General features: G+C 44.9%; 1 protein-coding gene across 1 annotated transcript in view; it reads left to right on the top strand.

Moving 5' to 3' along the window:
- The first annotated feature begins 335 nt into the window (after positions 1-335).
- Positions 336-14,541, top strand: part of LOC127568860 (cytosolic phospholipase A2 zeta-like) — a 70,312-nt gene continuing 56,106 nt past the window's right edge. The window contains exons 1-2 of the mRNA XM_052013120.1: positions 336-444; positions 8,978-9,105. Of these exons, the coding sequence (XP_051869080.1) occupies positions 336-444; positions 8,978-9,105 (237 nt within the window). The remainder of the gene's footprint in view (positions 445-8,977; positions 9,106-14,541) is intronic.

Here is a 14,541-nt window from a genome sequence, read left to right as displayed (position 1 = left end):
CAGTGGAAGTTTATTTATCTGTATTGCATTAGGTATTTTCTACTTTCAGCATTTAGTTGAAACTCTGGCAATATGACTGTGGCCCTTTATCATTGAATAGCACTGATTTAATTCCTGGACATCTATTTGGTTGGTAAATGCATCAGGAATTCCAGACAAAACACATCCAGGTCCTATTCATTCATTGATTAACCCAGAAGCACAACAAATGTATATTGTTGGAAGTAGTTCTGTGAACTGAGAGTGAATAAGTCTTTTGAAATTGATGGTATGGCGTGCGGATACATTCATTTTCACTTTAACTTGTTCCATTGATTGGATTTCACTTCTGTGCCATGAGTTTGGGAGTTAAACTCAGCTTTCCTTTTCAGAAGGAGCACGAACCTTTCTATAATTTAACAGTGAAAATTCTACAGGGAAGGCATATTGTCACAGAAGATTTCTGTAAGTAATCATGTTGCTGTTAACTATTGGAGGTTCTAATGAAAACAGTGATTCTTTTAGAGATTTTGTGTTGTACTTTAAATGATAGATTTTTTGTATGTATAATGAGGGCATGCACAACTACATCAATACCTGCTGATTCACTGATCACCAGCACCCACAGTGGCTGGAGATACAATATATAGATATAAATTTGTTACTTTCTGCTCATCCTTTGAGACAGTTCCATACTTGGAGTCCATCTAATTTATCCATAACTGCTTTAGCCATAAAGCATGCTCATTTTTCCCTTGAGTACTCTGCTCAATGTGGAACAAGTGTAGCCATTTTAAGTGTTATGGACTCAGTGAAAGTCCCTTTAAGATAGAGAGTGTGTGTGTATGTGTGTGTGGGGCGTGCTTACGTCAATAGAAGATAAAGGACGTAATGACGTGGTTGAAGAAGTTAGAAGAAGAAGAAGAGAGAGAGAGAAGGGAGAGAGACACCAGCCTGCTTGTTTTTCTCTATCGATGGATGAGAAACAATAACTGTGTTTGCCACTGAAATCCATGTATGGAAGTTGGAAGTAATCCGGTGGAGTTCACTTTGTTGCTGACCTGTAGAAGGAAACAGGTATTTGTGTGTGGACGACCACGGTTCGGATGCTTTTCGGGGTGAGGAAGTCACTACCGAGTAAACACTGAAGTGTCGTTTGGGTTCCATCGTGGAACATTTGGATTTCGTATGTACTCTCTCTATGTTTTTCTACATCTACATCTTATCTTCAGACAACGGTGGTTGTTGAAGAAGCCCTTGCTCATGTTTCACCTTATGGCTTGCGGAACTGAACTTTAAGAACCATTCAGGAACTGGGAGTTTTGGACTTTGTCACACACACACACACACGAAGAGTTTAGTTTTGGGGTTAACGTTCGAGGTTTAACATTTTTGAATTCTAACATACTAACATTTTAACTTTTATTTTACGTATTATCATAAGTAGTGATTAATAAAATAGTTTTTAACACTGAATCATGCTCAGTGTGTTTCTTTTGTTGCTGGTTTGTGACAAAAGATAAATTTGTAAATAGCGAATAGCTAACACAGGAGCAGAAAGTGCCATCTGACAAAGCAAGTGATTAAGGTGGCAAATAGCATATTGGCCTTTATTACAAGGGGATTGGAGTTTAGAAATAGAGAAGTATTGTTACAATTGTACAGAATTGTACAATTTTATTCCCCTTATTTAAAAAAGGATGTACTAGAATTGGAGACAGTCGCAATGAGATTCCAGGGACAAGAGGATTGTCCTATTATGATCGGCTAAAAATAAATAGATTTGTATTCTTTGGAGTTTAGAAGAATTAGGGGTGATCTTATTGAAAAATATAAGTCCTAAGGAGGCATGACAGCGTAGGTGTTGAGATGCTTCCATTAATGAGAGAGTCTCAAGCAAGGGAACACTGTTAGATGATCAGGGAGTGGTAATTTAAAACTGAGGTGTGTGGGAACCTCTCACAGAGGGTGGTGAACTTCTGTCATTCTTAACCCTAGTGGATTGTGGAGGCTAGATCATTTAAGGCATTTAAAGAAGAGGTAGATAAATTTTGTAAAATTGGAGAATTCGGGGCTCTGTGGAACTGGCACAGCAGAGATGAGGCCTGTGGCAGGTCAGCCACAATCATATTGAATGGTGGAGCAGGCTTGAGGAGGCAGATGGCCAACTCCTGCTCCTATTTTCTTCTGACGCTAAGCTCACAGAAGTGAGAATGAGGTTAGCTTCCCACAGTGAATCTCCTTCCATAGAACAATACAGGCCCTTCGGCCCACCATGTTGTGTCGACCTTCAAACCACTCCTAAGACTATCTAACCCCTTCCTCCCATATATCCCTCTATCTTAAATTCCCAGTGGTATCTAGGTCCATTGTCTATAGAGAACTTAATGCTGCAGGGTAATGTTTCAGTCCCCAGAGCAGTCCCTGCTGTGACCAGATTCCCTGATGATGTCGCAGTCCAACTACAGTAAGATCAAGAATCCCTTAGGCTTGTGCTGACAACCAGCTTGTAACATTGGTATTGGTGTTGGTTTATTATTGTCACCTGTACCGAGGTACAGTGAAAAGCTTGTCTTACAAACCGATCGGACAGTCAATTCATTACACACTGCAGTTACATTGAGTTAGTACAGAGTGCATTGATGTAGTACAGGTAAAAACAATAACAGTACAGAGTAAAGTGTCACAGCTACAGAGAAAGTGCAGTGCAATAAGGTGCAAGGTCACAACAAGGTAGATCGTGAGGTCATAGGTCATAGTCCATCTCATTGTATAAGGGAACTGTTCAATAGTCTTATCACAGTGGGGTAGAAGCTGTCCTTAAGTATGGTGGTACGTGCCCTCAGGCTCCTGTATCTTCTACCCGATGAAAGAGGAGAGAAGAGAGAATGTCCCGGGTGGGGTCTTTGATTATGCTGGCTGCTACACCAAGACAACAAGAGGTAAAGACAGAGTCCAAGGAGGGGAGACTGGTGCCCGTGATGCACTGGGCTATGTCCACAACTCTCTGCAGCTTCTTGCGGTCCTGGGCAGAGCAGTTGCCGTACCAAGCTGTGATGCATCCAGATAGGATGCTTTCAATGTTGCATCGGTAAAAGTTGGTGAGAGTCAAAGGGGACAAACCAAATTTCTTTAGCCTCCTGAGGAAGTAGAGGCACTGGTGAGCTTTCTTGGCTGTGACGTCTACGTGATCTGACCAGGACAGGCTGTTGGTGATGTTCACACCTAGGAACTTGAAGCTCTCAACTCTCTCGAGCTCAGCACCACTGATGTAGACAGGTGCATGTACACCGCCCCCTTTCCTGAAGTCAAAGACCAGCTCTTTTGTTTTGTTGACATTGAGGGAAAGGTTGTTGTCATGACACCATTCCACTAAGCTCTCTATCTCCTTCCTGTACTCCGACTCATCGCTATTTCAGATATGGCCTACAACGGTAGTATCATCTGCAAACTTGTAGATGGAGTTAGAGCAGAATCTGGCCACACAGTCATGAGTGTATAGGGAGTAGAGTAGAGGGCTGAGGACGCAACCTTGTGGGGCACCAGTGTTGAGAATAATCGTGCCGGAGGAATTGCTGCCTATCCTCACTGATTGCGGTCTGTTTGTTAGAAAGTCAAGGATCCAGTTACAGAGGGAGGTGTTGAGTCCTAGGTCTCGGAGTTTGGTGACAAGCTTGCTTGGAATTATTGTATTGAAGGCAGAGCTGTAGTCAATAAACAGTAGTCTAACGTATGTGGACCGCAGAAGGATTACCTGCAGCAAAAAAATAAATCAGAAAAATCAAATGCCTGTCCATCTCCTCCTGAAGTCTCAACCACTGTTGCCCTCCACCATTGTCACTTGGGAATTACTATTGACCAGAAGTTCATCTGCACTGTCCGTATCAGCAGTACAGCAGTACCTAGCAATATCTCCTCTCCATCACAAGACCTGCATCTCCATAATATTACTCCTTTCCTACTCTATCTCAACTCATCTGCAGTGGAAATCCTGTTTGTTTTTTGTTACCTCCAGTGTCAAATATTCCAGTGTGATGTCCCACTTTGCACCGTCTGTGAACTTTGCCTCCTTCAAAACTCTTCTGCTTGAATAATAAGCCACACCTACTCACCATTTAGATTCTGATTGACGGTACCTCTTTTTGTTTCAAATCCCTCCACCAACTTGCCTTCCCATCTCTCTAACCTCCTCCAACCTTGAACTCTTGACTCTTGCAGTCTCAGTTATCAATGTTTCTCCATTGGTGTCCTTGCTTCAGCTGCCTCAGCCCAAAGCTCTGGAAATCACTCCACCACCAGATATTTCTTCAAGCCTAGGTCTTTGATCAAGTGTTTGCTCACATGTACAAAATCTCCTCTTGGGGCTCATTGTCAAATTATATTCGGTAACTTTCCTTTGGGCTCATTTGACTATAAAGGCACCATATCTTAAAGCATAGAAAAACTACAGCACAATTCAGGCCCTTCTGCCCACAAAGCTGTGCCAAACATGTCCCTACCCTAGAAATTACAAGGCTTACCCATAGCCCTCTATTTTTCTCAGCTCCATGTACCTATCCAAAAGTCTCTTAAAAGACCCTATCGTATCTGCCTCCACCACCATTGCCAGCAGCCCATTCCACGCACTCACCACTCTCTGAGTAAAAAAACTTACCCCTGACATCTCCTCTATACCTATTCCCCAGTACCTTAAACCTATGTCCTCTTGTGGCCACCATTTCAGCCCTGGGGAAAAGCCTCTGAATATCTACCCAATCAATACCTCTCATCATCTTATATACCTCTATCAGGTCCCCCCTCATCCTCTGTCTCTCCAAGGAGAAAAGGCCGAGTTCCCTCAACCTGTTTTCATAAGGCATGCTCCGCATTCCAGGCAGCATCCTTGTAAATCTCCTCTGCACCCTTTCTATGGCTTCCACATCCTTCCTGTAGTGAGGTGACCAGAACTGAGCACAGTACTCCAAGTGGGGTCTGACCAGGGACCTATATAGCTGCAACAATACCTCTCAGCACCTAAATTCAATTCCCCGATTGATGAAGGACAATACACCATATGCCTTCTAAACCACAGAGTCAACCTGCACAGCCGCTTTGAGCGTCCTATGGACTCAGACCCCAAGATCCCTCTGATCCTCCACACTGCCAAGAGTCCTACCATTAAGACTATATTCTACCATCATATTTGACCTACCAAAATTTATCACTTCACACTTATCTGGGTTGAACTGCATCTGCCACTTCTCAGCCCAACTTTGCATCCTATCTATGTCCTCTGTAACCTCTGACAGCCCTCCAAACTACCCTCAACACCCCCAACCTTTGTGTCATCCGCAAACTTACTAACCCATCCCTCCACTTCCTCCTCAGGATTGTTTATAAAAATCACAAAGAGCAAGGGTCCCAGTACAGATCCCTGAGGTACACCACTGGTCACCGCCCTCCACTCAGAATACGACCCTTCAACAACCACTCTTTGCCTTCTGTTGGCCAGCCAGTTCTGGATCCACACTGCAATGTCCCCTTGGATCCTATGCCTCCTTACTTTCTCAATAAGCCTTGCATGGGGGGTACCTTATCAAACGCCTTGCTGAAATCCATATACACTACATCTACTGCTCTCCCTTCATCGATGTGTTTAGTCACATCCTCAAAGAATTCAATCAGGCTCATAAGGCAGGACCTGCCCTTGACAAAGCCATGCTGACTATTCCTAATCATATTATACCTCTCCAAATGTTCATAAATCCTGCCTCTCAGGATCTTCTCCATCATCTTACCAACCACTGAGGTAAGACTCACTGGTCTATAATTCCCTGGGCTATCCCTACTCCCTTTCTTGAATAAAGGAATAACATCCGCAACACTGCAATCTTCCGGAACCTTTCCCATCTCCATCAACAATGCAAAGATCATCGTCAAAGGCTCTGCAATCTCCTCCCTCACCTCCCACAGCAGCCTGGGGTACATCTCATCTGGTCCCGGCGAGTTATCCAACTTGATGCTTTCCAAAAGTTTCAGCACCTACTTTTTCCTAATATCTACATGCTCCAGCTTTTCAGCCCGCTGCAAGTCCCCACTACGGTCCCCCAGACCTTTTTCCGTAGTGAATACTGACGTAAAGTATTCATTAAGTACCTCCGCTATTTCTTCCGGGTCCATACACACTTTCCCACTGCTGCACTTGATAGGTCCTATCCTTTCACATACTTGTAGAATGCCTTGGGGTTTTCCTTAATCCTGCCTGCCAAGGCCTTCTCATGCCCCCTTCTGGCTCTCCTATTAACTCTTCTTAAGCTCCTTCCTATTAGCCTTATACTCTTCCAGATCTCTAACATTACCTAGCTCTCTGTACCTTTTGTAAGAATTTCTTTTCCTTTTGACTAGATTTATTATAGCCTTTGTACACCACGGTTCCTGTATCCTCTCGTGACTCCCCTGTCTCATTGGAACATGCCTATGCAGAACTCCACACAAATATCCCCTGAATATTTGCCACATTTCTTCCGTACTTTTCCCTGAGAACATCTGTTCCCAATTTAATCTTCCAATTTCCTGCCTGAGAGCCTCATAATTCCCTTTACTCCAAGTAAACGCCTTTCTAGTCTGTCTGTTCCTATCTCTCTCCAGTGCTAACGTAAAGGAGATAGAATTATGATCACTATCACTAAAATGTTCACCCACTGAGAGATCTGACACCTGACCAGTTCATTTCCCAATAGCAAATCAAGCACAGCCTCTCCTCTTGTAGGCCTATCTACATATTGTGTCAAGAATCCTTCCTGAACACACTTAACAAACTCCACCCCATCCAAACCCCTCACTGTCTGGAGATGCCAATCGATGTTTGGGAAGTTAAAATCTCCCATCACAACAACTCTGTTATTCTCACACCTTTCTAGGATCTGCTTGCCTATCTGCTCCTCAATATCCCTGTTACTATTGGGCAGCCTATAAAAAACACCCAGTAAAGTTATCGACCCCTTCCTGTTCCTAACCTCCACCCACAGAGACTCCGTAGACAGTCCCTCCATGACGTCCACCTTTTCTGCAGCCGTGACACTATCTCTGATCAACAGTGCCGCTCCCCCACCTCTTTTGCCTCCCTCCCTGTCCTTTCTGAAACATCTAAAACCCGGCACTTGAAGCAACCATTCCAGTCCCTGAGCCATCCAAGTCTCTGTAATGGCCACCACACATAGCTCCAAGTATTGATCCAAGCTCTAAGCTCATCCGCCTTGTTCACAATACTCCTTGCGTTAAAATAGACACATCTCAAACCTGTCTGAGCATGTCCCTTCTCTATCACCTGCCTGTCCTCCCTCTCGTACCTACTATTGGCTTTCTCTATTTGAGAGCCAAGCACCTCTCCCCCAGTGTCTCCAGTTCGGATCCCACCCCCCAACAATTCTAGTTTAAACTCTCCCCAGTAGCCTTAGCAAACCTCCCCGCCAGGATATTGGTCCCCCTGGGATTCAAGTGCAACCCGTCCTCTTTGAACAGGTCATACCTGCCCCAAAAGAGGCTCCAATGATCCAGAAATCTGAATCCCTGCTCCTTACTCCAAACCCTCAGCCACGCATTTAACCTCCTCCTCATTCTGTTCCAATACCCACTGTCGCTTAGCACAGGCAGTATTCCGGAAATTACTACCTTTGAGGTCCTGCTTCTCAACCTTCCTTCCTAATTCTCTATAGTCTTTTTTCAGGACCTCATTCCTTTACCTACCTATGTTGTTGGTACCTATATGTAGCACGACCTCTGGCTGTTCTCCCTCCCCCTTCAGGATATCTTGGACGCGATCTGAAACATCCCGGACCCTGGCACCTGGGAGGCAAACTACCTTCCGAGTTTCTTTCCTGTGTCCACAGAATCGCTTGTCTGCCCACCTAACTATAGAGTCCCATATCACTACTGCCCTCCTCTCTCCTTCCCTACTCTTCTGAGCCACAGGGCCGGACTCTGTGCCAGAGACACATTGTTCCCTTATCCTTGTGGGTCAATATCATGGATAAGGGAACAACCCTTAGGATAAGGGAGCACTATCAACACATAAACAACAGGAGCTTATGAAAGATTCTTGCCACCTTCTTAGGGATAAACAGTGAAATAATTATTGCCAGAACTGGCTACATGCTGAGAATAAACAAGACCTGGAGTTTTATGCTCAATTGGTACTTGCTCGTGCCCTAAGACTCCTGCAGACTTGAATCGCTCATATTTGGATTTAGCAACTTCATGCACATCTTAACAAACCAGGTAAAATTCACCAAGGCAGTGCAATTTGTCTTGCATTTTTCTTTGTGTTTCACTTTTGTTAAAAGTATGGTCACGTCCTTTCTACAGATAGGGAGTTTAGGACCACAGATCATCTGTGATACAGATCATCTGTGGTGGAACAAGGTTCGCCATCATCAGATGCTGAAAAGATGAAACAAGTCAAAAAGCAACAGGAACATTCAGTGTTCCCAAACATATACATGGAAGCTGCAGATGGGAGGGGATAAGTGAGGATTGCTGATTGGATGCTGTGGATATTGAAATTGGAATGATTAATGCTCCCAAACTTCATCACTGACTGGTTTCAGAATCTCAGTGTAAATTGGTTTGATTTGTAAATATACCCAAGGTGACTTGGTCCTGTAGGATATTTTTTATCTTACATTGGGCCAAATGGATTCCTGGGCTCCTTGATGCTATGAAATGTAGTCAGTGATAAAATGAAGCCATTGCCCCACCTGTCCAAGTCAGCAGGCTTAAATAGTAAGCGGAAAACGGTAAGACAGGTTGCAACATTAAGGACTTATGAGCTTCAAACAAAAGTCTGTCTTTGAAGCATCATAGAGTGCAGCTCCTTGATGCTTTTGATAGTTCTGAATTGGTCTTTATTTCAACACAGGACAAGCAGAGACAAAGATTGTCTTATACTGCCATGCTGTTTGATTCCTGAACGAGATATTGAAAATTGTTTTGATTGGGTCATCCTTCTGACTCTTCACAGTGACGGCAGCTGATTGTTATGTTTCTTTACATCTGCCCACTGCATCTGTGGTTGATTACAAAACAAAAAGCATCAATGACCTACAGTGGAATGAAACCTTCAATTACAAGATCCAGAGTATTATAAAGGTAAGCCGGGGAAGGCTGTCTGCTGCAGTGTGGAACATCACAGACCATGCCACAGATCACTCACAAAATAATGCTGGCACATTTTTAATACCTATTCTCCCAGTTAGGAAAGGAAACACCAATTCTATAGGCAAATTTAGGGGTTACTCTGTCGCAATGACTTTGGAGGATTCAACCAATGTCACCCTGCCATGCTCAGGTTGTGCAGAATCCATGTTGTGTTATGCTGTAGAGGGTGTGGAGTGCCACGTCACATTGTAGAGGGTGTGGAGTGCCACGTCACATTGTAGAGGGTGTGGAGTGCCATGTTGGATTGTAGAGGGTGTGGAGTGCCTGTGTCACATTGTAGGGCATGTGGAGTGCCCGTGTCAGGTTGTAGCGGGTGTGGAGTGCCCGAATCACGTTGTAGGGGGTGTGGAGTGCCCATGTCCCTTTCATGTTTCTAACTTGCTCACCTCTCCTTAATTCTTTACATTATATTGCCTTGTAAGGACATTGTACCACATGTAAGGCCTGAACATAACTGACTTCACTTGGAAGTTCCTCTTTCCCTCCAATATGATGCTGACTATCCCTCAGATCCCCATAGCCTTTTTTCAGAAGACATTCCTTATTTGAAGATAGCTGTTGTTTTACAATGAGGTAAACTATAGATGAACCCAGTTTTGGAGGGCCATTTCATCTAGAGGCAAGTTTACTTTTGGAAGGAAAAACAACAAGATGTGGGAGGAACTCAGCAGGCCAGGCAGCATCCGTGGAGAAAAACAGACAGTCAGCATTTCGGGTCAGGACCCTTCTTCAGGACTGAAGATAGGAAAAGGGGAAGCCCAATATATGGGGGGGGGGGGGAACAGAGCAGTGATAGGTGCACAAAAGAGGGGAGGCAGGGTGGGCACAAGGTGGTGATAGATAGATAGATAGATAGATAGTGATAGGCAGGTGCGGGGGAGGAGGGGAGAGCAGATCCACTGGGGGATGGGTCAAAGGTATGGAGGTAGGCAGCATGGGAGGAGGGGAGGAAAGGAAAAGGAGAGAGCAAAAAAATGGCAAGGAGAGAAAGGCTAGGAAAGGGAAGAAAAGAAGAGGAGAGGCAAGGAGATGGGGGGGGGAGGGGTGTTGGTTTACTTAAAGTGGGAGAATTCGATGTTCATGCCATTAGGCTGTAAGGTCCCAAGGTGGAAAATGAGGTGTTGTTCCTCCAGTTTGCATTTGGACTTCTCCCGGCAGTGGAGGAGGCCGAGGACTGACGTATCAGTGATGGTGGGAGGGGGAATTGAAGTGACTGGCAAAGGGGAGATGCAGATCGCAGTTACAGATAGAGCGCAGGTGTTCTACGAAATGGTCACCTAGTCTGCGTTTGGTCTCACCAATGTAGAGGACGCCACACTTGGAGCACTGAATGCAGTAGATGATATTAGGGCAAGTGCAGATAAATTCCTGCCTTACTTGAAAGGACTGTTTGGATCCCTGGATGGAGGTGATGGAGGTGGTGTAGGGGCAAGTATTACATCTGTGGCAGGGGCAGTGGAAAGTCCCCGGGGCTGGGAGCGGGATGGATGGGGAGCGGGGAGTGAACTAGGGAGTTGTGGAGGAAGTGGTCCCTACAAAAGGCTGAAAGGAGTGGGGAGGGGAAGATATGCTTGGTGGTGGGGTCTAGTTGGAGATGGTGGAAGTGGTGGAGAATGATGTGTTGGATATGTGGGCTGGTCGGATGAAATGTGAGGACAAGGGAGACCCTATCCCTGTTGGGTCTGGGAGGGGTGGGAGTGAGAGCAGAGGTGCGGGAAATGGCAGAGATGCGGGTGTGAACTCTGTTGACCACAGTAGGGGGGAAGCCAAGGTTAGTAGAGAAGTTGGACATCTCTGACGTCCTGGAGTGGGAAGCCTCATCGTGGGAGCAGATGCAGTGAAAGTGGAGAAATTGAAAAGGATGGCGTCCTTGCAAGAGACAAGGCGAGAGGAACTGTAATCAAGGTAGCTGTGGGTGTCAGTGGGTTTGTAGAAGACAACGAAGTATAATGGTCCCAGGCACATCTTGGGAGAGGGAGGCCCGGAGCTGTGGAAGAGAAAGAGAGAGGGCCAGAAGGTGTCGGCGCATGGCAGAGAGGGTAGAGCGGAGGGCACAGAGGGAGAACCAGTGAGAGCAGCAGTTCAACAAAGAATAACAGTCCCGGGCACATCTGTTTGGGGGCATTGGTGCACGATATTTTCTATGTGCCATTTGCTTTTACTGAATGCTTCATCTACTGGTGTAATAGATTTAATCTAAAGGTTTGGGAAACACTGCAATTGATTTGAAATGTACTGATTAAGACTTGTGAAGTTGATGGACAAGTTATAGAAACATAGAAAGAAACCTAGAAAGAAACATAGAAAAACCTACAGCACAATTCAGACCCTTCGGCCCACAAAGCTCTGCCGAACATGTCCCTACCCTAGAAATTACTAGGCTTACCCATAGCCCTCTATTTTTCTCAGCTCCATGTACCTATCCAACAGTATCTTAAAAGACCTTATCGTATCCGCCTCCACCACCGTTGCCGGCAGCCCATTCCACGCACTCACCACTCTCTGAGTAAAAAACTTACCCCTGACATCTCCTCTATACCTACTCCCCAGCACCTTAAACCTATGTCCTCTTGTGGCCACCATTTCAGCCCTGGGGAAAAGCCTCTGACTATCCACCTGATCAATACCTCTCATCATCTTATACACCTCTATCAGGTCCCCTCTCATCCTCCGTCGCTCCAAGGAGAAAAGGCCAAGTTCCCTCAACCTGCTTTCATAAGGCATGCCCTGCATTCCAGGCAGCATCCTTGTAAATCTCCTCTGCACCCTTTCTATGGCTTCCACATCCTTCCTGTAGTGAGGCGATCAGAGCTGAGCACAATACTCCAAGTGGGGTCTGACCAGGGTCCTATATAGCTACAACAATACCTCTCGGCTCCTAAATTCAATTCCCCGATTGATGAAGGACAATACACCATATGCCTTCTTAACCACAGAGTCAACCTGTGCAGCTGCTTTGAGCGTCCTATGGACTCAGACCCCAAGATCACTCTGATCCTCCACACTGCCAAGAGTCCTACCATTAAGACTATATTCTACCATCATATTTGACCTACCAAAATGAATCACTTCACACTTATCTGGGTTGAACTGCATCTGCCACTTCTCAGCCCAACTTTGCATCCTATCTATGTCCCGCTGTAACCTCTTACAGCCCTCTATACAACCCACAACACATCCAACCTTTGTGTCATCTGCAAACTTACTAACCCATCCCTCCACTTCCTCATCCAGGTTGTTTATAAAAATCAAAAAGAGTAAGGGTCCCAGAACAGATCCCTGAGGTACACCACTGGTCACTGACCTCCATGCAGAATACGACCTTTCAACAGCCACTCTTTGCCTTCTGTGGGCCAGCCAGTTCTGGATCCACACTGCAATGTCCCCTTGGATCCCATGCCTCCTTACTTTCTCATGAGATGGGTTTTGGTGCCAAGTCTTCACCCTAGCCACATACTTAACAACATGCTGTGGTAAAGTTCACACGGTTTTGTTAGAGTGGAAATCTTTCCATCTGTGGAGAGGAGCTTAACCAGAGGCTAGGCAGAAGGAAATTCAGTAGGAGTTCAGGAGGAAAGTCCTTTACCCGAAGAGCTGACACAAGGATTGGTTGAGATGAAGGATTGGTTGAGGTGAACAGCACAGATGTGTTTAAGAGGAGACTGGACCAGCATGTGAGGGATACAGTAATGGAGGGTTACACTGATAGGTTTAGAGGAGAAGGAGACTCCAGTGGAGCATTAAAGCCAGCATGGACTGCTGGGGCCAAACGGCCTGTTAGTGCTGCACATCTTGTGCAGAAATTAACAAAATCAGCTGTGTTCTGTGTCAGACTGCCAGAATTTGATTTTCACTATGATGGGGCTTTTTTTGTTAAACAGGTAATAGATTTGTGGTTTTTTTGGGAAGGATGAGATTACTAATTTTCTTCTCTTCTGAACAGCACCCAACTAATGTGCATTACAGAGCAAAAGTGAACTGATAGTTTGCTTCCATCTTGCTGTCAAGAAGCACAGCATCCAGGATTCTTCATTGATCTTGCCCCTGTTACACTTCATAAGAGCTGTACATCAATATAACATACGTGGTAATTAGTATCACATTCTCTGTGCCCAGGTTTCCTTACTGTATACGGTTCACATCAGCACACAACTGCCCCCCTCAAAATCTGGCACTAATGTCTCTGAATATCTACTTTGAAAGGAACAGGCTGATATAATAACATAGTTCTTCTAACATTTTGAATAACTATGGGTTGCACCGTTTCCAATTACTTATTTAGGTATTTACAGTATTTAGGTATTGAAAATCAAAAGCCCCTCTGTTACAGCGAGATCCAAGGCAAGCTTGAGGAACAACGTCTCATCTTCCATCTGGGCACCCTGCAGCCTTCTGGACTTAACACTGAATTTTCTAACTTTAGATAACATGCTCTTCCTTTCCATCTATATAAGAGCCATTTCCACCTGCCTTTCCTTTCTCTCTTTTCCCCTCTGTGTAATAGTCTGTTGACCCTTACCTCAGTCAAACTGATTTAGATTAAGTAAATTACCACACAAACTTAATTCAAAACTCACACTTCACTGTATCTATGCAAATATCCACATAAATTATGTTGACCCCTGGTCAATAAGTTCCTGAATGCTACTGTTCCTTTTTGTACCAGTACTCACAATTATGTTGACCCTGGCCAATTAACTCATAACACCAAAATAGGAGATCTCCCACTGGGCAAATGATTAATCCTCCTTCTCCCTGCCCCAGGCATGGGTGTCTTCCTTGCAACAGTTAGTCTTGCGATGTAGAGTTCTTGCTACCCTACATCGGAAATCCTTCATTCTTATTCTTTTATCACTTCTGCACCATTATGCTTTGATTCCATTGGTTCTGATCTTCTCCCAAGTCATTCCCTTGCTTCTGATCACTTTCTTTGTTACTCCCCAAGTCAGATCCATTCAAACTAATTACAGCCAGCATGGGACAGACACTGGGCTCAGGTTACTTCATTTCACAGACACAAACTGCCCTTCCATAAATCTGCAGTTCATGCCTTCCAAAAGAACACTGTCTCTGGTGTAGCAGGTTATCGGTAGGGGCCTCATTGTGTCCACTTTCAATTCCTTTGATCCAGCCATTCCTGAGCAAGAACCAGTTCACAAAATGGTAGTCGCAAGAACAGTCTCAGGAAGTGGCAGCCTCCTTTCCTTCCACTACATGGCAGCAACAAAGACATTTGTTTTGTCTACTTCCAATGTCCTTGATACCTTGACTCATTCCAGTTAGCTGTTTTTCATAGAGAAACAAAGGAATGCAGATGCTGGAACCTGGATGAAAAACATGATGATGCTGGAGGAACTCAGCAGGCCA

Source organism: Pristis pectinata, chromosome 1, assembly GCF_009764475.1.
Source record: "Pristis pectinata isolate sPriPec2 chromosome 1, sPriPec2.1.pri, whole genome shotgun sequence".
NCBI lineage: Eukaryota > Metazoa > Chordata > Chondrichthyes > Rhinopristiformes > Pristidae > Pristis > Pristis pectinata.
The sequence above is the reverse complement of the archived record's forward strand: the minus strand, read 5'-3'. Positions and strand labels throughout refer to the sequence as shown.